This window comes from Diuraphis noxia, unplaced genomic scaffold (assembly GCF_037042655.1).
Source record: "Diuraphis noxia isolate RWA-SAM2 unplaced genomic scaffold, SU_Dnox_SAM2 contig0008, whole genome shotgun sequence".
Classification (NCBI taxonomy): Eukaryota; Metazoa; Arthropoda; class Insecta; order Hemiptera; family Aphididae; genus Diuraphis; species Diuraphis noxia.
Window position 1 is genome coordinate 4662443 of NW_028301718.1, and position 26665 is coordinate 4689107.

Here is a 26665-nt window from a genome sequence, read left to right on the forward strand (position 1 = left end):
CCAGAACATGGTTATTTAAAATAGACAAATAGTAGTAACTAGTAGTTATCGGTGGATGAATAGCGTGCTTGGCAACTTTGCAATTACATTACAACTTACGACTTTACGAGTATTATGTAATATACAACTTACAAGTAACTGGTATCAACCATTAGCTTATCAGTGGTATAGGATAGGACGTCGTATAACAAAATGTGATAATCTTATTATCCATGTATGTTGATAACTGATAATTATAATAATTATAGTATTATCATTTGACATTTATCAATAATTCAATGAGTTCACTGTTCAGTAGAATCGGAGAATTCTACCCATTTTTTTTTGCGATTAATTTTAAATTTAAGACGATTGTTACACTTAAAATAAAATAAAAATCCATCATTTTTTGTTTTATAAATGTGTTCAAAGTCCAAGGTATCCATCAAAATTCATTTGTATTTAATTTTTGTACTCTAAAGTGCTTTATATTTTATGTACTGTTTGCTTAGGACAATGAACAATGTCGATTCAGTTGGTCCTCCAGATCCAGTATCAAATTTGAGACCAATTAAATATCATATACCAAAAAACGAGTCTCGAGTTGAACGGGAATTGCGGCTTAAGCGAATCGAAGTGGCAAAATGGAATCATGAATTTTGGACTAACCATAACCTTAGATTTCTAAAAGAGAGAGAAGCGTACAAAAAATGTTTATCCGACAAGGGTATTTCTACAGCCACAGCCGATCAAATGTCTGAATTTTATAAAGATTTCTTAGACAGAAATTGGAAAACACATGTAACTTATAACTTTGAATGGTATAAAAAAAATATAACAATTGTACGTTTAATGATGAATAAAAATATGTTCAAAGCAATTCAGTGGATTAAAATATTTAAATTTTAACTTTAAATTAGAATGCGTCTTATAAAATCATTTGTAAGTCAAGTGCTTAAGTTTGCTTAATAAATTATTTTACTTATGCAATAACTGTATTCATTAATTTGTTATTATAGGGCATAAATCGCTATTCTACTTTCATACATTATATTCTTTTTGTGTTATTATTATATAACATTTACCTCTCACTTACACTACTTAAAGCAAGTTCCTTATCAAAAACGGAGTGTGGTAATGAGAAATCAAATGCATCATATTTTCAACTTAAACTGTCTAACGGCAGATGGGACAGTAGACGTATGGTTAAGACGTTTGACAATGTAGTAATAGCAGAACAAAAATCAAGCGGCATGGTATGTTTAGCCACACAATGCTCAGTAGATAGATTACATTCTATTGTAGAACTAGCAAAAAATTGGAATGGATCAATATCGACTGCAATTTATGTAGCTGGTGAAGAATTATATTATTTACAAGGTAGGTTTATTTTACACGGATGGACGACTGAACTAAATCATTAACAACTACTTAATTATAGATTATGTAAGATTTCTACGGCGATGTTATCGATCAGTTCGTCAAACCGTTACTTTTCATCTTGCGCTACCTGCAAATCAATTTCCACAATCCACTCAATCAGGTTTTACAACAGATCAGTTACCATGCCACAAGGATCCAGTTATTGTTTTATCAAATTTGATGAATCAATTACCAGAAAATCTTAAACGATGGAGAACTCGCATGCCTTACCCTCAAAATCATCTGAGAAATCTAGCTCGTTTAAATTGTCAAACTCATTACGCATTGGTCACAGATATTGATATTATTCCTAGTACTGATTCAGCAATATTGCTCGATACATTTTTGTCTGAAAGACCAAAATGTTTAAAATGTGTATATGTTTTGCCCACATATGAAGTTCATAGATCGGCAAACTCACCAAAAAATGTTACTGAATTAATAAAATTAAAATCTACTGGGCTTGCAAGATACTTCCACATGGAAGTCTTTAAATTAAACCAGATGCCTACTAATTTTCTTATGTATGTATCTAATATTGATTGACTACAAATTAAATAAATGATATTGATTTAATCAATTTCATATTATATTCTATCATTTAGCTAACCTAAGTAGTTACTACTTATTTGTATATAATATTAAGTTCTCAATCCTGTAGAGACCTATTTTAAACTCCAATTATATATTGTATCATAATCAACATACTCAGATTTAGTAATTATTAATAAAATAAAGAAATAGTTCATTAATTTTTCATACTCTTCTTTAACAATATTATGTCTTGTATTATTTATTAGAACAGTATGTACTATGTGTTATACATGCCTTACTAATATTTAGTAAAAAAATATATATATATTAATAACTTTGGGTAATAATTATACTTAATTTTTAGGTTTGAAAAAAGTTCAAAAAAATATAACGGTTTACACATCAGTCATAAGGTACCCAAATATCAATTGTATTATGAACCATTTTATGTGTCATTAAACAACGTACCGAGTTATGATGAAAGGTTCATTGGTTATGGTTACACCAGGAATTCTCAGGTTTGCTATCCTCTTTTAAAGACGTAATTTTTTTATAAAATTGTATTATCATCAAATTTGATATTTTCAGGTGTATGAAATGTTTGCAGCTAAATATCAGTTTGAAGTACTTGCTAATATTTTCACGTTCCAACATAGTTTTGCCTCACAAAAAGAAAAATCTCATTATCGAGAAATTCAGTATGCAGAAAATCTAGCATTATTCAATAAATTTAAAAAAGAAATAGCTGCACGATATTTACTAAGCCATTATCTATGAATTAAAAAATTATTTTGTAACATAACTAATTTTATTCACAATATTTTTGAAATTTATATGAATTTGTCATTAGAATTTTAATTAGTTTAAAGATAATTTAAATTCAAACTATTTTTTTTAAATTACGATACTTAAACTTTTGCTTTGATTCTGTTGTAAAATTATAATATAAATATATCTAAGTCATGTTTCAAAATTTAAACTTAAATATCTTATATTTTAATCATATTAAAAATATAGATTGTTTATAGCACAATTAGATTTTTTTTTAAATAAATAAAACCAATGTTTACGTAAATAATGAGATTTATATATTATAATATAATATGAATTTTTGGAGACCGATAACAATACTAAATCCATTAGTATTTATTTTATATGGTATTGCACAAACACTTAATACACGTAACAAAATTGAAAATAAATTAATCCTTAAATAAAAAAAAAATATGCATTCATTAAGTGTGCATTATTGTTTATAAAACAGTACACTTAAAAATAAAAACTAATAAAATGTATACAGCATTTTTATTATTTGAAAAAATCGTATAAAACTCAGGTAACGTCTAAGTATTTATGTACAACATTCACGCAACTGGTTTGCAACTATGGTTTATAATTTATAAATAATAATAATTAAAAAATCTAGGAAAACAATAATTGTTCGCTTAAAAGTAACACTATTAAATGCATACTGATATACTTATTTAATATAAATATTGTTTTTGTTTTTTTTTTTTATTGTTTTTTTTTCAAACTTAATACTAAATTCACTCTAAAAACATCTTTTATTTATACAATATTTACATGACAATCTTATTCAAAAACTATTATTTTTTTTTTAACAATATTTCAAAATTATTTTTTTGTAACAGAAGTTTTTGTAGAAGAACACTATCAGTCCAATTTAAAACTTGTCACTTTAAGTACTGTTGATTTCTTGTTATATTGGAAGACAGTATGTCGATAGTCAATTGGTAGATGAAAATAATAAAAACTATTCTGTATGTACAAGTAAAATGTACACTATTGACATTAAACTAAATGTTTGAGTACAACCACAATTTTGATTGATATGTACAAAAATTACAAAGTTAACAAGTTAATCTTCAGAGTGTGGTCAGCTAGAATGACACAAATCAAATAAAAGCTGTGAAATTGTTCTTGATGATTCAACATTACTCAGTGCTATATTTGACAAGTGTGCTTCATATCGTTTTAAATGCCTAAAAATAACAATGCAAAAAATTAGAGATACCATGGGCATAAATTTAAGTTAATTTAATTTAATTTTTACAAACCATCTTCCAGTCGAAGAATAAATGACTAGGTTTCTCAAAATAAGTGCTGACGTTAGACGTATGCTCTTGGTTACTGGACCTTCATTATCATCCTACACAAAATAAACAATTTTATAAATGAGACTTAATAATTAATTATAGTTCATTAAAATTCATTATAAAGTAGAAGAAAGCTAAGTCAAATGTTTAATAATATTTTTAACTACATTTAGCAGTGATAAAAAATATTTTAATTCTTTATAATATAAGGCTAAAAAATTTATTTTTAGTTAAGTATAGTCACTGTTGAAACAATTATCTTGAATTAAAAAAATTCACCATCTTAGTTCATTTCAATTTCTGGATATTTTTAAAATATAATAGGTGAATAATATTATATAAGTAGATGCTTTTTATTATGCATAGCATTTCTTAATAATTTTTTTCATTTAAAACTATATTTCGAAAGACGAATTCTATTTCATTTGTATAAATTAGAAATTCTAAACTAATAAATAAGGTCTAAAATAGGTTTCAACTAAATCTCAAACTAAATCAGCAATAAAAATTAAAAAGTTTGGTTAATATGGACAATTTCGTAGAGTAAAATAATGATTTTTTTTTCAATATGATAATAAATTAATTTAAATCAAACAAAAAAATGTTTGTTAATACTGTAAATTGTAGAAATGTTTTTATTTTATTTTATAATGTATTCAAATTATTGTACTTATGGAAAATGTTGGTATATACATATATATAACTACATAACTATAAATATAAAACATATGTATTAACATATTTAACTGATACATTAACTGTAATATTTATTCAACAGAATTATGTAAAAAAAATAGGTAATGCATTACATGAGTAAGAATTTCTATTTTGCATACATATCTAAAGTGCTAATTTTATAAAATAAATGTGCTTAAAATATTATACTTTCAAAGCAGTTTTAAATTATATGTCATACACAATGAAAATATTTGTATAAATAATAATATATAGCATTAATTTATCTATTGAAGGGACTATGCTTCATTTTCCTACTTAAATAATATTAAAATGATAATATATATATTATATATACAGAAAACATGAATTTTTCATCAAGTCATTGAAAATATATACAGTGTGTTCACGATATGAGGTACCACTTAATATTTCCTCTGGATGATCTTGGATTGAAATGGGATTTTCGGGAGGTAATAGGGAGTACCTAAATACACATTGTCAGGCAAAATTCAAATCTGTAACACTCTCGATATGCGCATGCGCAATAGAACTTACTTTTTTTTAATGACAACACCAACTTTTTTATACGGATTCAGGTAGAGCATTTTTTTTCAAACAATTTTTGTATAAAAAGTTTTATACATAAATATTAAATTTGACCGTTCTGTAACTTTGCCAATTTTATAATTAGAAAAAAACTTTTTATACAAAAATTGTTTGAAAAAAAATACTCTACCTGAATCTATATAAAAAATTGGTGTTGCCATTAAAAAAAAAAGTAAGTTGTATTGCGCATGCGCGTACCGAGAGAATTATAAATTTGAATTTTTCTTGACAATGTGTATTTAGATAACACCCTATTACCTCCCGAAAATCACATTTCAATCCAAGGTCATCCAGAGGAAAAAGTGGTATCTATATCATGAACACACTATATATAATCAAAATAAATCAAAAATTAATTTACCAAAAAAATTGAAGAATGATTATAAATAATTTAACAATGGTTATATAGTTGTTATTTGGATATCACGCCAGCATGATATATATTGTTTCATCTTACATTATTCAACATCGCAAATTTGTAATCAGCAGTTCCAATTTGGTATATTAAGCTATAATATTAACTCCAAATATTAGACAAGACACTTAAAATTGGAGTATTATCTATGTTTTCTCATTGTTCTCTCTACTGTATTTTAATTTTATAGTACATTTATAGTTATATACAATTATTTAAAAATCCTCATAGCTTGTCTAAAAATTAAAATGTAGAAAAAGACAAATAATGTTTTTATTTTAAAGTTTGATGGAAGGTAAATTTTTTCTAATATTAAAACTTGCTACACCACAACATTGAATTAGCTGAGTATAAATCTACCATAATGAATGTTTAAGAGGGCACACAACATCCCTAATTTGTTGTCTCAGTCTTACAAACACGAGCATAGCAAATCATGCTCAGCAGTTCACATTTTATTCCATTAGCTTAAAAGTGAAAAGACCTAATATGAAACTTGATGGTAAGAACCTAATCGGTATTTTGTTGGAAGTTATTTTTACGATAATTCAGTTGTAAATCAGTTCAGAACATTTTTATTTTACAATTTATTGTATGCGCATAACTCACTTAAAAACTGAATTATCATAAAATACTTTCAACAAAACACAGATTATGTTCTTATCATCAAGTTTTATAATAGGTTTTCTACTCTGATTTTTAAGCTAACAGAATAAACATGAACTTCTAAGTGTAAATTTGCTAGGTTACATATTTATATGACTAAGACAACAAATATAGGTGTGGCATCCTCTTAAGAAGGAAACAACTAATGCAAAATTATTAATAATATAAATGTTAAAATCAGTCACAGCATTCTTTATTTTCTGGAATATATGATAATACCTTCAGTATTTTTAAAAATTGGAAATTAAATTGTAATATGTTATTGTTACTAAACAATATGATTTCTAATAACACATATTTTTGTATCAAAAATAAAACTGACAGTCATTAAATACAAAACAATAATTAGTTATAACTTCTATGAAATATCTATACAGGGTGATTCTTTTATCATTGAACACTCATTATTTAAAAAAGTATTTACTTTTTTCAAAATATTTTTTTACATAGTTTCAAGTTGTTAAAAAACCAACGTTTTTATTAAAAAATTATATTTTTAAATATTTTTTATCCTTATCATTTTTTAAGTTTTTTACTTTTTTGAATGACAACATAGAGTTTTAATATCATATTCCAAAGCAGAATATTTTTCTGAAGAATTTTGGACGAGTAGTTTATGAGTTATAAGTATTTAAAGTTTAGATTGGTGGAGTGGAGTGGTACGGGGTTACCCCGCAAAATGTTTGTCCACTACTCCGCTTGTCTAAACTTTAAATACTTATAACTCATAAACTATTCGTCCAAAATTCGAATTTTTACGTATCAAAATAATTAGAAAAATATTCTGCTATGGAATATGATATTAAAACTCTATGTTGTCATTCAAAAAAGTAAAAAACTTAAAAAATTATAAGGATGAAAAATATTAAAAAACATAATTGTTTAATAAAAATGTTGTTTTATTAACAACATGAAACTCTGTAAAAAAATATTTTCAAAAACATTGATACTTTTTGAAATAATGAGTGTTCAATGATAAAAGAATCACCCGGTATATATTATTAGTTAAGCAATTTTTTTTTAATAAAAACAAAATATATAAAAAAAGCAGAAATAATTTGATAATATATATTTGGCTCAAGAAAAATAACAAATCAATATAATCTAATTGAAGATAAAAAGTATCTATTATAAATGATAAAATATCACTAAATCAATAAAATATTGATAAACTTCTAAGAATTAACTTCACAAGCACATACCATACTAGCAATAAATAAAAACTTTCTTGAAACATGCAATATGAATTAATAGTAAAATAATTTACTATTTTAGTATTTATCAATATTATACAACCAAAATTTGAAAAGGCACACACTCAAACAGAAATTACCTGATCGACATTCCCAGCCGATTGTTGATTGCCAGCTGCACTCACTAGTCTTTGCTATGTTTCAAGAATACATAAAATTAATTAATTTTTTGGTTCCTAAATAATTCTATTTTGTTTTTACATAAATATATATGAAATTCAATTTCGTATGTTTCTTAAAAACCTTAAATGTAATACCTTAAGTATTAATTTAAATCTAGTTTATCATAACTAATTCTTAATCATAATAGTATACTAGATCGCTTAAAAACATAGTTAAAGTTTAAATGTCTAACCTGTAGTTCTTTGGGATTAACAAATTCCAATGCATGCCTTTTAATAGCATTAAAGGCAGCATTAGGTGCATAACCAGGATGAGGTGTTGGTGGTGCTGGAGCTGGTATTTCGCTACGACCACTTTGAGACAATTGTCTTCTTCGGACAGCCATCATTCTCAATACCTACAAATGGGGGAAAAAACGAATTGTGAAATATTTTAAGTTATACCCAATATATTGCAGCACTTACATCAGGATTACAGTGTCTATCAAATAAGTGTGTCATTAATGAAAACCGTTTGCGCTTCATAGCATCACATCGCTCCCATAAACATTGCATTTCTTGTACACCATTAGAAGGACAATGAGATTCACATGCGTGCATATAAACCTCATTAGCAGATTTAAAATTACGCATACATCCTCTCCATTCACATAAAAATTGTCCTTGATGATTGGTAGTAGTAGTGTTGACTTCCCCAGTAACCTTAATTGGAGCTGTAGTGCGTATCCTAGTTTGAACCAATGGTGTAGGCAAAGAGGCAGATACAATATGAGGTACAGTCTTAATGACCTTAATTTGCTGTTTATTAGCATTAGAAGTCACAGGTGTTACAGGTCTAGTCACCATAGTTGTGGTTTGTTTAATAGTTGGAGCTGTTGGAATTCGCTGTACAATAACTTTAGATTGGTTTGATGGTGAAGAGGTTTGAACAAAATTAGTCTGACTTAAAGTCATAGTGTTAGATGATTGATTATTATTTCCAGCTGGTTGTTGAAGAATTATTATTGTTTTAGCTCCTGAACCTTGAGGTGTAGTCTGAGCTACAAGAACAGTTTGAGCTTGGCCTTGTACTAAAGCAGACTGAGGTTGAGCCAAAACATATTGTGGCCCACCAGCATTACCTTGATGAACCATTGTTACAATACCTCTTTGATTATTTGATGGCCATTGAGTGTTTGAAGATGATACAATGATTTGCCCAGGAGTTTGAAAAATTTGCTGAGTTGTGGGTTGAGTATTCACTTGAATCTGTTGTTGAGAAGTAGGAATTGTTTTTGGTGGTTCATCATCTAAACCATCAATATCTTCTAAGACATCAGCTGCTAAAGCAGCATAAAGATTGGCAGCAGTTGAAGAAGCTTTCATATTACTTTCATCAACCTCCATGTTTTCCTCATCATTACTACTACTATTACCATTGAGATGTAGTTTCTTAGGCACTTGGTCACAAGCAATGTCTTTTTCAGCTGACCGTTTTCCACCCATAATTACTTTAACTAGTTGTTGTCCAGGCTTTTCTTCTCCTGCTTCCTGTTTAATTTTAATACAAGTAGCTGTTGATTTTTCTTTTGATTCTAAACACGCACCATTCAATTCCAATCCATTGTCTCCAACTTGTATTGATCCATATAAAAATGGTGCATCTTTTTTTTCAATCTCTTTATCTAATAGCCCTGATAGCATTACACTCTTTGATGCTATGTCGTTTATTTCTAATACCTCTGGAGTTCCATTTAAAAGAGATTCCTTTTTTGGCTCCAGTAAATTCACTTCGGTTTGATCTATCAGAAAAAGTTTAGCTCATGAAATATAAGTTTAACGCAATAGAAAAATAGAAATTAATTCAGTAATTTACCTTTATCGCTAAGTTTGTTCAAGCTATTGGCCAACGTTTTATTACTGGAAGCAATTGTTGTAATTACAGACTGTTGATTCTGTTCTGATTTAGACACAGTTACAACCATATCATTTTTACATAACTCCTGTGATAATTAAGAGTTGTTATTAAATATAATTTATAAAACCAATTAGTAGCTAATCACTTACATCAGAAGAAGTTCTGATACCATTTATTCTGGCAGTTTGCTTTGGTACTAAGGATGATGCCGAAGCAAATGTAGTAGAACTATTTTGTTGTTGTAATATTTTCTGTTGTTGCTGACGCTGAGCCACCTATTTACAAAATTAAATATTTAATTATGAGAATAGATTAATATTATAATGAATAAAAATCAAGAAAACAATCATCTAAATTGCATACTTGTTTTAGAATGGAAACGAGAATTTAATTTAAAAATTTAATAGGAATTTTAAAAAGGAATAAATATTTTGAAATAGATAATAAGAATAAAAAATATATTAAACAGTAAAATGAAGAATTATACTAAGTACCTGTTGATAATTTTTAATCAGAAATGTTACATATCAAAATATTAAACAGAGCTAAATGGCCAAATTTTTTTAACTAATTATGAAAGATTTGTTAGTAGTAAAAAGAATAACATACAAACCACTAGAACTTAAAAAAACATTTTGTTCAAAATGTAAGAATGTTATTGTTAAATAATAAGTATATCAAAGAAAATAAGCTTAATTTTATCTGAAGGTTAATAATAATTAAATTGAGTTAATTAATTATACATGGTTATTAATCTAATTTAAAAAACACAATTAGCTGTAAGACAAAATATTAATTTATGTCGTTAGTTTAACCATGCCAACAAACCTTACTTCCACCTTCAGTTCACAGAATGAAATTATTTGAATAAATGTCTATATCCAAAATTTTTAATAACTAAAAGAAAGTAAACCCAAGAAAAATCTAAGAAAAATTTAAATATTCCCATATTTTTTAAGTTTTGGATTAAAAAAAATTAATTAAATAATAGTTTAATGCATGTTTTTATTTGTTAATATTAAATAAAACTTACCTCAGTAATTACTGAAGAATTGCAATTTTGAGAAGAAGCATATAACGTGCATGACTCATTATTACTAAGTTTTATGGTCGCAGAAGGCACATTCAATTTTGGATCGCATACCTTGCTAGCTAATAATGTTTTAATTAAAGATGTATTGCTATTAGATAATAACGTTCCTTCAGGTTGAGATATAGTAGCAGATGCAACTGTAGTAATAACAGATGTTTCATTTGCAATACTTGTAGATGATACAGGATTCTGTATGGTCTAGAAATATAACAATAAGATAATATTTACTAAAATAAATTTCATTTTTAGACATTGAGAATGTATTAAAACATTGATTATAAATACTAGTATTAATAATTAACAGTGTGTACAAAGTTCACCCAAGTTAAAATGAAATAATTTTAAATAATTTGAAGTATTATGAATCACAAATAATAATAACTTCTACTAAATTTTAATAATAATAATTTTATAACAATATAACTTTGATAATCAATTAATAATTGCACATTTGATTATTAATGTTCACTAGTTAACATTTCTTTTTCTAAGATCTACAACGATATAAATTTATATTATCAAAAGAATGACCTATCAACTTTTGTCAAATATTAAAGATTCCCAACACATAATTATAAAATTTTATTTCTAGTTATTAAACAAATAAAATGATTACCTTTCCTAGGATTTCACGCTTAATTAAAGGAGAATTTTGTTGGACATTAGTAGCTGGTGCGCTGAGTTGTGCTTTAAGGATAGGTGAGGTAGGAATAGACGAGGGTGTTACAGATGTAGATTGTGTCACAACCACTGGTGTGTTGATCGGGAATGACAATGGTTTTGATCGAACCTGAATTCCTTCGTATGCAATAATTTGAGTGGGTGGATCCATGGCTATGCCACCTTGGCTTTGTGCAAGTTTTACAGTTTTTGGTCCAACGCCGGGTCCAAACACAGCTCTAAATACAATTTTAATTAATCTGTTATATTTATAAAATTTAAGTATTTGTAATTTACTTGACACAACGTGGGAAATGAAGTGGAGCAATAACTCCTCTTCTTCCAGCTCTAGCACAAGCAGTCATATATAATTTATATAATTCAGCTTGATCAATTCCTCGTCCAGGAGTAGGACACACTTCAAGCACAGCGCGAATCCAGTTTAATGCAAATTGTTCATTCTCTTGTTGTATCATATTAGCTGGTTGAGGAACACTTGGAGAAGTTTGGCTTGAAGATACTATAGCTGAATTGGTTGTAACAGTCACAGTAACTAAAACCAATTAATAGTTAAAACGCAATGTTTAAAAATCAAAAATAATTTAATTATGTACCTGGAACCATGATTTTGGGGCTAGCAACTGATTGCACGGGCGGTGGTGGTGGTGGTGGTGGTCCAGTTGGTGTTACAGATGTAAAAGTATTTAAAGTTGTAGACATAACAGGTACAGCAGTTGGAGCATTTGGTAATATAACAGGATTTGCAACCGCGGGTGTGGGTAGAGGGAGTACATTCTGAGATGTGAAAGTCGAAATTAGATGTTGGGATGCATTAGAAGGTGGAGGAACACTAGGGGCTGCCATCAAATGTGTCTTTGGTGCTGATTCTGCAGCAAATGTAGTTGTCGAAGGAGTTGTAACAGTCTCAATAACTCTCATCAATATACATGCTTTGGGTCCATATGTCTGTGCCTATGTGTGGACCAAATATTAAATCAATATACGTTTTTTTTATAAATGTATATTAAATTGTAAAATCATTTATAAAAAAGTTACCTCAACAGTAATTAAAGACACCAGAGTATCAATAACCCCATGTACATGAACAATTGCATTACAAGCACGCTCACCAAGTGAGCTCAATGAGTAAAGACATTCCAATGTTTGTATTAACAACATAATATCATGCAAGGATAACATATTACATATTTTATCGTATACCTAAATAACACAACATTTTTAATATATTTTTAATTTTAATTGGCTTTGCATTTTTTTTTTTACCTTTTGATTAATATTTTTCAATAAAAATTCTTCATTTGATTCTTTGGAGCCCATTCTATTTAAAGCCTCAACCGCACTTAATATGATTGAACGATCATTAGATTCAGTGATATTTTTACAGACAATATTTAATGTTGCATGCTGCAATGAACCAACATCAAGAGGTACTACAGGTCCAATATTACCCAACATCTCAAAACCAATTTGATGCAAACAGTTCCATCTTGTTGCACAGCACAATAAAACAAATCTAAGAAATGTCAAGTCTTGACCCATTACTTTCATATTTTCTTCAAAAAATGTCAAATTTCTGAGTATTAAAGCCACTTGGTACACCCGTTGCCCATATGGATCATCCGTACCAAGAGGCCTTTTCAGGCCAAACAATTCATCGTCGGATGGATCAAAATTTAATTTCACTTTATTATTTCTAAAATCATCATCATCATCACTACAAGAACTTGACTCATCATCTTTTCGTGGTATAGTTTTAGGAGTTCGAGCAGAAAAACGACTTTCGTCTGTTAAATACATTAGTTCTTGTTCATCAAGAACTTCTTTCCAAAATGATTTTATTGACCATTTTCGAACTTTCCGATAATAATCATCCCAATACTTACGCGAAGCAGCTATAAAATATTGAAAATGTAAATTAGTATTTAGTAAAATTGTTAAACTATATTATTGTATAATAATCTTACAATGAGTAAATACACCAGCGTGAGCCAAGAGATGGTGAAGAATTTGTGGGCACTTTGATAACTTAATTGCATGTTTGTTTTCATTAGATAAGAGGATACAAACATTAATTGCCAGGTCTTGCTCATTAGGTAAAGGTGATAACAACGATAAAGATAATTTATCATAATCACTAGCTTTGTAGAGATTGGTTGATAAACCATGAAACGCTCTTACAGATTCTACAAAGAAAATTGTATTAATTAACTAAACTATATTCAGAATATGGAAGGTACCAGACGGCCGACTCATACGCATAGCCATGGCTTAGTTACGAAGCTTTGCCTTGTGTGCCAGCGTTGGTGGAAGAAGCATTTGACAACCACTTCCGACACCCAGTACCTTTTTTATTCTGAACATAATAAAACTAATTCATACATACCATTAACAGCATGTTGATGGTGATTATAAACTAAAGGAACAGAATGCAATGCTCTAGCAGACCATTTTTTATGTCTACTATCTTCATCATCATCGCCAGCAATTGATCCAGTTTCTCCCAAAAAGTTAATTTTTTCATAACGATCTAAGTACCTGATAATAAAATTAAAATAAATATAGTTTGCACTTTGCATGAATTGCAAGCATGCTTTATCTTAGGTAATTTACAGTAGCTGTAGATCACAGAATTTAAGTATAGTATTAATAATTTTACTTTAACTCTTCCTTACCTTAGGTATATTTGTTTTAATGCAACTTCAGCATTAATACATGATGACACTAGATCAAAATTTTCCAAAAGATTTTTCCAGTCATTTCTCTGGTTAACCTATAAGAAAAACAACAAATTATCAATTATTTTCAAAAGAATACTTCCAATTTGACTATTCCAATAATTAAACTAACAATGTATTATTCAAAGAACAAGAAAGTATCATTAACAAAATGTAATAGGTACTGGATTAGTTTAGTGCACTCCATTATCCTTAATATTAGTAGGGGTGTATTTGAAAGGATGCTGGAAAAATTCAATTAAAGGAACATACAGATTAGTTTTATCACTCAACCCCATGGATATATTAGATTTAGATATGCTGTTGCACTACAATACATATAAAATCCTAATACATCAATGTGATGCCTTTGATTATACTTAATGATAAAAATAAATACACAAAAGTACCGTTAAAAAATGAGAGAAAAATAAATTATCCTATCAAAAAGGTTAGGTTAAACGTTTTATATCATAAATAAAATAATAAAAATTAAGTTTATAATCAGTAAATAGTCTTATCGACGTGACAGGCACCATCTAAATACTCGGGTATGAAGACTATGTTATAGAATAGAACGCAACAGTTTTTGGGATTCGTTTTTCTGCTTATTTCACACAACTCGTAGCAGCACCGAACCCCTGACGGACCACGTCGTCACACTGATCGGCGATCGATGGAAACCCGGAATTCTGGCCGGGCGCGGGAAAATATAGAAAAAAAAAACCGGGAAATCGGGAAAAATGAAAACGAGAGAGAACGTTCGCAGTGGAGAGGCGTACACGCGGGTCAGGAGTTCCCCCCCTCCATGCGACGGGTGCGTGTACCCGGATGTGTACAGTAATGTCATCGGTGTGTGTTGTGCGATTCGCGGAGATGCTTAACGGCGACGCCAACGACTACTACTACTACTACTACTACTACTACAGCGACGACGGAACCACGTGGCGTCTGCCGGGGGTATCCCTCCAGCTGATTGGGTAACGGTGACGTCACTCACACACACACGCGGTGGAGAGGCCAACATAACTCTGCAACTACAACAGCCCCACCACCAAAGTCGTGTTTTTATCAATGGCCCCTTGCGCGTCAAGATCAAGTGCATGTCCGTGAAACCGTCCTAACGATGCACATCGAGGTGCGTTTTAGACAAGCCCACCCCCTTCCCACCAAGTGGCAAACACATCGATATCGACGCAACGCCGACTTGGTGCTGTTGAACCACTTGCGCCGGTATCACTACAATAAGTAATAAAATAATATAAAATAATATCATGACATGCTACCTTATTGTATGATGAGTTAAGTGTGTAACTGTGTTAAGTACCGAACCGGTACGCGCACAGCCGATAGCCGATAACTCAATGACTCTCGTTGGATGAACCGATTTCTAATCGATCCATAGCGTAATACTTTGTTTACAAAACATTCATTATGATTTTTATCGACATTCGACTAATTGTTATTATTATTTATCTTTTGACGTTTTTTCGAATCACGATTGATAAAATATTATTTAAGCACATACCGTAGAACAGAAAGCATGAATATAATCAATATCAATCATTTGTACTTATAAAGTCGATGAGCTTACAATGTTATAGTAGTAACTTCATGCTAGAATTGTACATAACAAATAACACATTCAGATATCGTATTTAAAAATATACTATCAGTTTATTCAATATGTACCATTAAAATATTATACTTCCTATAGTTGAATATGTATATATAAAGATAATGGTTTTTGTGTAACTACCGATATTTATATTATACAAATAGGTAATGGATACAATTTTAGGATAGTTATAAAATATTAAACTTAGTTTTTTACAGGTATTTTTATTTAAAAATTTAGTTCAATCACCTACTAGTATAATTTAAAATATAATATAGTCAAATAATAATTATAACCTAACTTTAGACGATCCATACGTCGAAAATATTGAAAGTAACGAATGATTATGCTAGCTGTTCTATACATGGTTTGGAAGATTTTTACTTATGAATTATTACATTTTTGTATAGTTTTAATTTAAATATCAATACATAATCATAAATAAAAGTAATTTATTCATAAACGATAAATATCTATATAGGTACATTTACACATATACTCATCATAAGCTAACCTACATCAATAACATAAATATTGCCTTATGTATCACATTTATACATAGAAATGTGTACCCAGAAACTGTATTTATTACACTAGTTTGAAAAAGTATGGCTTTTATTTATAATTGCCTCAATTGTCATTAATTTTTTTATACATCTCATCCAATTTACCAATTTACGGTATTGAAAAGTTGTTTGAATCGTTGTAATTACGTCGGAGAACAATAGTAACAGGGACGATATATAACACTATATAGGTTCTCTTAATATTGTTAACATTTACATTGGAAACTATAACATGGAAGATAATATTTAAAATAACTTCTTTAAAAATAAATTTAACTACAGATTTAACTGCTACAAAACAAACCAATTAGTTAATTGTTGATGAGCATTACGCTCATTGCGCGTGTTTTTTAATACGAATATATTAAAAGGTTTTAATTTTTTAAATAGATCTATAAGAATATTGATGCCAAATTTAACAATTCTACATCAGTATGAAGATATCACTTATGACTTAATATAAGTTATGATCAAAACATTTTAAATATGTCTAGGAGCAAAAATTTGATGATTGTTGGATACTTTTTATATACACAGGAGTATATAATACTCAACATTTGAGTTTAAATGATGAATTGAGTCTCAATCAGCATAGTATTTAATATTTATTGTCATTAAAAAGATTAAAAATACTGAAGTTAAACCGAGTAGAAAAACTAGTAAGTAGTAAATAAATAATTAAATTAAAAATTGTGTTAAACTTATTAAGAATTTCCTAATAAATGTTAATGGCAATTAATATTTGACGAGAAGTTTCGCTGTAGATACAGTAAACTATTTGATATGATTTTGACAGACCGTTTTAATTGATCGTAAATATATAAAATTTATGGATCACCTATACTACGATATAATTTAATTTAAGCGCATATACTGAGTTTATATGACGGTGTTAAAACGCTCGTGCTATGTAGTTAAAGAATTTAAAACCATTTTAACGTCATCATATAAACATAGTAATTAATTTGTTGGAGTACGAATTGAACTACAACTAAAAGGTTTCTTTCCAATTTTCGATAGGTTATTTGTTTTGTACAACACACACATGTCATTTTAAGCATCTACTTAGACAACTAAAAATTAACCAGAAGCAGAGCGACAGACGGAGTTATTGATTTCTTTTACAGAAATCCCAAGCGGTCTATACACTTGTCTTCGACAATGCGCGCGTAAGCATTCATTTTGTTATGGCATTCAAAAGCTTCTAATTGAAGTTCCTAAAGTAAATTAGTCTCCGTTCTAATACCACAGCGCTCAATAAATTACGTTGTAACTTGTTTAAAAATTAATCTCTACCGTCCACAAATCATAAAATGGTACCACCATGTGGGTCCTAACAGATTTTATGAAAATGGATTCAGTAGTTTTTAAATCTGGGTGCCGAAGAGAAAAAAAATGAATAAAACACTTCGATAACACTCACTGCACAAACATGAGTTTGAATAGCATTGGAAAGCCAGATGTTGATGTTTGGATAGATCGTAATTGAGCCAAAAGCCTTCTTGTTTATAAGTATAGATAATATGTTGTGCTTGAATAAGTAAGTATGTGGTATATACATCACAATTTACAGTATATTATGTAGTGCTGTATAGGCAGGAATCGTCAATAATCATAATAATTTATTCTACGTATACAATAATAATAATTAAACGTTCGACCGAGGCGCAGTATGGCGCGCATTCTATGCAGAATTATATATTATTGAAACGGTAACGGTCAGAACCCATATTATAATATAACGACCATGACCATTATTTTCTTTACTAAAAAAGAAATACAACTGTACATAACATTTCTAAATTCTCATAAACTTTAAACAGTACCAATGTTGGCTTATAACTTATAAAGAGGCAACTGATTCTAAAACGTATACATACAAGGACAGGCCACAAGGCGATCAAGCAGTTATTACAATATTTTACTTCCAAAGAGTCATATCATCATGATACACCCTGTACAGACATTCAAATTACATCTAAATCGGGATTTTATATTCGTTCATAAAATCAATTTTTGTAATCAAAATCGTTCGTGTAGGTGGGATGAAAACGAGGGGGTCACGGTGATTTGAAAATGAAGAAACCACAGTGTTGGAATAATTTTAAAATTGCGTGTAACTTACGTAAAATGGTACACGAGGGATTATAATGATGTCGTTATAAACGAAAATTGTTCTCGGGAGATGCTAGTGTAGGGAGAATAGTTCGGGACTAACACGCCGCTATGGCCGACTGGAGTGGAGTGGTAACGAGGGACGCAGTGTTGACGCGGTTTGCGGATAAAAATATACATAAACAAACGGCAAACGGAAAAAAAAATAGAAAATGTCATAATGATTTTATTTCATAATATGCATTAACCACCGATACTCGGGGGGCACAACACTATACAGTGCACGCCATAATATCAATTTCATAGACACAACGCGTCGTGCGCGCAAAGAATGTGCAATATTCAGTGCGTCGTTACTACGGGTTGGTGGGGTGGGGGGGGGCATTCATCAGCTGCCGATCTAGTCGTATGATGTGAATATTGTATAGATGTCGTATGTGTGTGTGCGTGTGGGTTTGTGCAAACGATGGTCGACCGGAAACGGTTCGACGACCGACGGAGACACGGGCGGCGGTGTATAATATTTTAGTTGGATATTATTATTATTAAATAGGTGCGGAGAACACCATCGTCGTCGACGCATCGAATGGAGCGCGGCGGCGTCAGTCGGTGGTGACTGGTGTGTGTGTGTAAGTGTGCGAGGTGGGGTTAAACAGACACAGCGGTCGAAAGCAGGATTTCAGAGTGAACGGCGGCGGCAGAAGTAGTTGGTGGGGAGTGCGGTTGCGGTGCGCAATCGTTGACAGCCACGCGACGTTGCCGCATGGTGCGCGCCCCCGGATCCGTTCAATAGCGCCACGATGCCACCAAACGAGCGAGCGCGGGCACCGGGCCCCAGTTCCCTCCACCCGACATCTTCACAACACAACAAACGCAATAACATTATATTACACTACATATATAATATACTCGCCGTGTGGTACATACGAACAAGGCGCGCGCACATACCGCCGTTTTTGTATACAATGCTCGACACCACCGTACCCATTATAGGCCATAATATTACCGATTCACATAATACACGACATTCTGATAGTCTATCGTGTACAATTTATACAACACAATATTATCAATAATCGTTATAATATTATGTCGGGGGATATCATAATATTATTATTATTTGTCGAACATTGCTATTGGGATGATAATTTTCTTTACGAGCGCGATATTGACGGGACCCGCCTGAATATAATGGGCATATGACTCAATACGAATACGGGTTGTAGTGTGGCCGTCCAGAGGAATTCGCCGATCGTCCCATGCGGAAGCCATGTAGCCTCAGGCGCGCTCGCGACACGGGAAGTGTGACCGGCGAAAACCACGATGTGGGCGGCTGGGCGGCATTTGGGAACCGGAAGTGGGGCCCCTGGCACGGCGGCGGCGCCGGCGATGTAAACAATCCGCGGCCCGTGCACTAGGTCAGGACCGCGCCACGGTGGTCACGTGCGCCGCCGACACTAGTGTGGATCGCGGTGGACGGAGGGGGGGGGAGGACGCAGGCCGAGGCACCCGTGTGGTAGTAAGTCACCGGCGACAGTGATAGCGACGAGTAAACACCACGGTGGGTACGTGGTAGGGCGGCGGCGGCTGCGTCGCGTGATAAGCGCTCCGCCGAGTCTGCTTTTAGATCCCCGAGATCGACCGCGCCGACCGATCGTGTTCGCGTGCATACAACACGAGTGCTAGGTATAAACATAACAAATAACTCGTGTAAATAGACGGTTCTGCGGCCCGATCGGTTAACGCGGTATCACGAGAAACCCCGGACATCATGCCAAACCGCCTGAACAACATCCCTCCAACACGGCTCTCAATTTTCTGATATTTTTCTTATACCCCTTACGATGACGACTATATTATTATCGGTAGTCGTTACTCGTAGTTCCGAGGAAAAATAATTATTACGAGATCAAACTAAATCGTTTCCTTGAGAAGTCATCTGTTTCATACCGCCCTAAGATTCAAGATTTTTAATCCAGGTACACAAAACCCGGTTAAGATTTACGGTGTAACTGACGTTTTCAGAAATCAATAAAACAATTTTTTTATGAATAAACAATTAAACTATTATTAAAAAGACTACTTTTGCTCGAAAACATCTTGTTAACTCGGTTATTTACCTTCCTAGAATAATTTCGTTCATTTACTGCCCGCATTCAAATATCGAACACGGTTGATTTCAGTAATATTAACATGAAATGAAGTAACTCACCTTAACCCATCCTCCCTGTGCGGTGACCAGAACATACAGAAGATATAAATCAATATCTTTTCCATCTATTTTTGGTGAAACACGGCTTGGTGTTCTGAAACACAAAATACATTTACTTGTAATTTATAAGTTAAACACAATAGACAAAATATTTAAATTTTTATCTTAAAAAAACAGACACATGGCCAAAAGGAATCAATCATAATGTTATTTTGACAAAACTGGATGATGAAGTATAGATAATAAAACACGTTCAACATTCGTCAATCAATCACAACATCTAAGTAGCATACCAACAAAATGCATTGAAAGTTTCATTAGTCTCGATTGATAGAATTGTAAAACTACTGTTGAATGTGAACCTCAAAGCAAACGTAACATTAAAACATATATTATTAACAAAAGATAATAGGTACCTATATGAATTAAATACTATTTTTTTTAACGTGATACTAAGAATGGAAAATAACCTACCTTCTACGTATCAATTCTAATGGTTTAAACTGTTATTTTGAAAATAAAACAATACCAAGATAACGTAATGTAACACATTTTCAATTGTGTCTAAATAGATATGACGTTCGCCCACTTAAGGTTTCGTATAACAATAATTAGAACACGAAGATTATTTAAATTATGAGTATTTGTAATAGGAACTTATTAATTTTCATATAGTTTCTAATTATAAGCATTAACCTTTAGTCTTCCAACTCCTGTTTTATAGTTAAAGTGTATGATACATGAATTTTAAATATTAAAAAAAATGTTCTTAATATAGTTTGTTGTACATTTTTTTTTCAAATATAACTTTTAGAAATCTGAAACTCATGGGAAAATACATTAAATTTATTCAAATGGTAAAATGCAACCGTATAGTTTGATTGCAATTTGGGGATGATATCGACTCTCATGTTGGTTTAACACTTGTCATTAAACTAGGTATATTACATTTTACAACACAAATATAGACGAGAAACAGCACAAATTATATTGAAATTTTTAATTACTCTAAAAATAATTAGGGTTTGTCCACAGACATTGGTACAAAATTTATCAATTATAAGTAGGTATGTTTAAACAAGAGGGAAAGTAATGGATTTCTCAGAGCAATATTACAATAAAGTTAGATCTGTAGAAAGTTTTTATACATTATACACAACCGTGAAACGCAGTAAATTGTGTACAAGTAGATAGTAAGATTATTTTGACGGCTAGTAAACAAAAAAATGTGAGACTTTATTCTGATTGTGTACGAGAAAAAAAACACTAATGGCGAACCAATAAAATGAAACACACAATCGATATCACTGATGGCCGTTTCATAGAATTGTAATTATAATACAATTTTTAATAAATATACAACTATAATGACAACTATTGTCTATGAATTATTGATTATTTTGAGAAACCATGGAAGGATTTTGAAAAGCATTTTCATCAATGCGTTAACATTAAAATACGAATATAACTATTAGTAACTCGTTCTCGCAAAACGGTTGATAACAAACTAACTTTACAAATTATTTGTTAAATTCAAAACGAGGACAAATTGGCATCACAGTACTGCATCAATAAAAATAACCTAATCGTTCTCGTCATTGGTATGTAATTTTTCGAGCACATTATTAAACTCAATAGGGGCCCTAGAGGAATTACCCCCCCCCCTCCCACAAATCGGTCACCGAAAAAAGTGAATTTCCCAACAACGTTATCCCAAAATGCATTAAAGCAGCAAATTATGTTACTGTTCAATGTTAATATTTATAACTACCACCAACGGGTAATTAAAAATCCGAACATTCTCCCCACTCTAATAGCGCGCACACGTTCATTTCCAAATTAACTCCAAAATGTATTTTAGTGAACATTGTCGGTATTATGTCACAAAAATCTAACTCTGGACAACCGTAGTTGGGTTTATGGATATGGTGGTGCACCAGAAAATAAGTAACGCGCTTTAGAGCACCTAACGCGGAAGATGATGCAATCGCCAGGGAATCGTATGCGTCCGCCTTGGCATTTTGGAGGGAAACACAGACGAGACTTGGCCAAACGACTTGGTCGGGTCGGAGGTGGAAGGATAGTAACTAGCGGAGTGCTGGAGTCCACAAAAACCAACGGAGGACTTGGTGATGGCTCAGCGACGTTCTAAGGGGGGGAAGGGCAAACAACAAGCGACTCAAGTGACCACTGCGGTGGTGCGCTTACCCTCTGGTGTCGTGGAAGTGCTGCAAGTCCCTGAGGAAGCTGGCCTTTTCCCTCGCGTAGTTGGCCGGATCTTTGTTCAGGACGCTGGCCATGCCTGCTGGATGTGTTGGGAACGTGTGCGGAGTTACGTAGGGGGCGGCGGGCCACGCGTGGCGCGCACGGAGCGCGGTGATAGGGCCTGGGGAACGCGCGAGCTAGCAGCTCGTCAGCGCTGGTCGTCCGCGAACATATTTTCACGTCGTTGTCATCGGCGGCCCGTACATCGTTATCACCGGCGGCGGCCGTTATCTAAGCCGCGGCGGATCTGTGACGGACGCGCACACCCCGCGCTGCTACTCGCACGTACTCAGCGGCGGCGGCGGCGTCGCAAGCAAGAGCAGCGGTGGCGGCAACAGCACCACAGTCCAGTTATCGGCGCGCGTCCCGTATCGTGTCGCCAGGCGGCCAGACCACCAGCACACTACGCGGACGTCGTCGGAACGCGAAAAAAAACGGCCACGAGATTGGTACGTTTTTAAGGGCACACGCGATAGACGCTGCGGCGCACACACAAAATGGCGACAAACGATCGGCGGCTGTATGCGCGTCGGGAAGAGTGAAAAAAAAAAATAAAACAACGAAATAAAAACAAAATAAATAACGTGCAACGTCGGCGGCGGCGGCGGCGTGTTTCGCCCGTGCGTTCCGGTACGCGGTTGTCGTTCGGGGCCGGCCCGGCGCAGGCGAGCGCGGTGGCGACGGGCAGCGACAAGAAGGAAAAGGAGAGAAAACAAAAAAAACACACCGATCGGCCTGCGGAAAACCGGGGAAAAAGTCGAATTTTTATTCTCTAGGCGATCCGGCGGAGCAGACCGTTCGTCATAGCACACAGTGTGTTCACGTCGGTCGGGTCGCTCCCACCACCCCACCAACGGAACATCGTCCAAACATTAAAACCTTGTCGCGCGCGCACGCACCTCGTGCGCGCGCCACCGTCCCGACCCGTTTACAGTGGTGCCAACGATTTATAGCCGCCGACGCTGTGAACCGTCGTACGACGACATATTAATATTATTACGTACCTTGTGTGTTGTATAATATACAATATCATGTTTATGCGCACTACGCAGACAAAAATCAAAATGATATTATAATATTACGTATATTATGATACATTTTTCTAAATTGTAACACTCACTAAAGCTTACTCGAATAATTTCCAAAATTCCAATTGGCTATTTATTATTATTATTATTATTGAATTATATTGATGACAATTCCGGAATTCCCTCGTCATTTGTTTTGATTGGCAAAACGCGTCGATCGAAAATGCATTTTTGAATAATTAACGGTATAAAGCGCGGGGAGTGTGTGTGTGTGCGTGTGTGAGCGCGCGTTTTTACGACTCAATGCATGGACTAAGCATGGTAGTATGGTACTCTCTAGTCTCTTCTGCAGTATCATAGAACATACTAATATTATTGAGTTTTATGATTATGATTTATGACAAGTATATTTTACGGCCGAGGTCCTATTTCTATTTTCTAACGTATTACTGATGTGCGAGAAGTACTGCGCGTGTTACGAATATTTTGTCCATAAGGACGCTACCCAACCACCCACTCATATAATTATAACCTGCTAATATTCTTTTTAATATATTATTATAACTAGTGTTATAATATAACTTAACATTTAACTTCAATTAATACCCTACACATACAGTATTATACTATATCTTACCAATTCCCCAAATTACAGGCCGGGTATCCAAACTATCACCCACTGGACAAATGTGACACACGAACAAGTTTTCACCGGCCCTCGAAAAAACCGGTAAATAATCTAAAAATATGTGTAATATCCAAAGTCACATGCGCGTGTCACCAATATCATAATGATATAGCTCAGTTATATTTAAGTATATTATAAGAATTTTTTGCATGAACTCACGTTTTTACGTATAATATTCTACTCTACACGACACGTTAAGTTATGAATCGCCCTTTATATTCACATTATAACCTTCTTAGCAGGGAGCCAGAAGCGGACTGGCAGATCGGGAAATTCCAGATAGGCTGGTGGAATAATCGAATTACGGGGCCGGTTAGGGCCGGACAGTTTGGTTGTATAATTAATTTAATAAGATTTTTTATTAAAATAATAGTTTTTCAGTTTTAGGTCTGTTTAAAATCCATAAAATATAACATAAATAAACGATACAAATCATTCCTTAAATTATATTTTGTTGTTCTAAAAACAATATTTACATGAATAAAATTAATAGCTAATGACACGGGAGTTTGTAATTTGCACCAAAATAAGGGTATGTAATTTGCACCAACCTCAGGTAGTCAAAAATAGAATTTGTAATTTTCCCTAAAATGATTATTTATTTATTCGATTATGAATTATTATAAAATTAAAAATATTATATTATATTCGATTTTGAAATATTCGATTTTTCCTCGGTATCTTCGTAGACGTCAAGACTAGATTGATACGAAGGTTAGGTTAGCTACAGCCCCCCCTCCCCCAAACGTTGAGAAAATTAAAAAGTTATTTTATTTTAATGGTCTATGAAAGTCGCTACAAAAGTCTTAAATTGTATTTTTTAAATATAAAAAGAAAATTCATTGCTTTTTTCTTATTTTTTTTCTACATTTTCTAACACGGAAGAACTATATATATATATAAACCACCACTGTGTAAAAATTGATCATACCCCTCTGAAGAAAAATCCTGGCTACGTCACTGTACTCTGTAATAACTAAGTTAAACAGAGTTATTAAATTATTATAATAATAGAAAAATAAGGGTGTACATGATATTTTCTATAAATTAGCTTGCAACATTTGTCGACGGAGTCGTCATAACTAATAAGACGTAAGCGACGTAATATTTGGTATTGATATTTCGTGGTGATCTGTTGCACACTATATAGTGGACAGTGCAGGTCTAATACTCCACTATACAAATAATTTTCACCCAATAGGTTTACCTCAATGATAAAAGAAGTCTACACGAGTTTTATATATCACGTCTAAAAGAGAGGGCTTCTTTTCAAAAATAATTACATTTAAATTATTGACCAACACGTCACAATACTTACTAACCAATATTTTACTTATAACTTATATCTACGTAATAAAAATGAAATGATATCCATTATCCGTTGGTAATCGCATAGCTATTTTAGAGCGGATGAATCAATTTGGTTGGGAATTTACGATGAATATTAAACATTTAGTGTTGCTTATAAATGGTAGGTAGTCACTATAGTCATTGGTTAAATCTTACTGATTATAATAGAAATAGTAGAAATATAATTATAGAAATCATCAGTATTTATTTGTCTAAATAAAATATATAAATGATTACCATTGGTTACTTACTTGGATATAGATAAGGTAAAATCATACATTAAAATATTAAATCACAGCGTTTATGACCAATAGAATGAGAAAATAAATAATTATATCTTAAACAAATATTAGAGTTGAAATATGCATAGTTGATTGATGTTTGTTGCTTTTATACAATATACTCAAAAACTAGTAGAAAGGTTTTGTGAAAATTTCAGATTGCTGATCAGAAAAATTAAGGGAGTAGTTTGAACGCGTTACTTAACCTAACCAAGTGTTATCTGCTTATTTCCAAACTACCATAGGCAAATTGTCAATTTTATTGGTTGAGTTAGTTCATAAAGTGAACCGTGCAAAGGTACATGCACAATGCACCAACGCCGTGCGATATGCCCGTGATGAATGAGGTGCACCATACGTCCATA

At 32.2% G+C, this 26665-nt stretch overlaps 3 protein-coding genes across 5 annotated transcripts; 2 read left to right on the forward strand and 1 right to left on the reverse strand.

Moving 5' to 3' along the window:
• Nucleotides 1–257: 257 nt before the first annotated feature.
• Nucleotides 258–895, forward strand: LOC149054304 (COA8 family protein CG14806, mitochondrial-like). Its single transcript, XM_089230410.1, has 2 exons — nt 258–417; nt 492–895. The coding sequence occupies exon 2, from the start codon at nt 496–498 to the stop codon at nt 886–888; it is 393 nt and encodes a 130-aa protein (XP_089086536.1). The 5' UTR covers nt 258–417; nt 492–495; the 3' UTR covers nt 889–895.
• LOC149054305 (beta-1,4-glucuronyltransferase 1-like) lies at nt 727–3469 on the forward strand. Its single transcript, XM_089230409.1, has 5 exons — nt 727–921; nt 999–1359; nt 1421–1925; nt 2300–2453; nt 2524–3469. Exons 1-5 carry the CDS (start codon nt 901–903, stop codon nt 2710–2712), a joined length of 1230 nt encoding a protein of 409 aa, XP_089086535.1. The 5' UTR covers nt 727–900; the 3' UTR covers nt 2713–3469.
• Nucleotides 3222–23796, reverse strand: LOC149054306 (uncharacterized). Of its 3 annotated transcripts, none has more exons than XM_089230408.1 (18): nt 22897–23796; nt 20689–20782; nt 14136–14233; nt 13847–13998; nt 13428–13646; nt 12727–13355; nt 12499–12663; nt 12057–12414; nt 11740–11995; nt 11399–11681; nt 10834–10980; nt 9839–9964; nt 9648–9774; nt 8258–9573; nt 8026–8190; nt 7751–7804; nt 4014–4105; nt 3222–3938 (listed from the first exon to the last, which is right to left on the reverse strand). In XM_089230408.1, exons 1-18 carry the CDS (start codon nt 22986–22988, stop codon nt 3833–3835), a joined length of 4479 nt encoding a protein of 1492 aa, XP_089086534.1. In that variant the 5' UTR covers nt 22989–23796; the 3' UTR covers nt 3222–3832. The 3 variants fall into 3 exon arrangements, with proteins under 3 accessions (XP_089086534.1, XP_089086532.1, XP_089086533.1); XM_089230406.1 differs by having other exon boundaries at nt 10723–10980; nt 22897–23795; XM_089230407.1 differs by lacking the exon at nt 7751–7804 and having other exon boundaries at nt 10723–10980; nt 22897–23794.
• Between the last annotated feature and the right edge of the window lie 2869 nt (nt 23797–26665).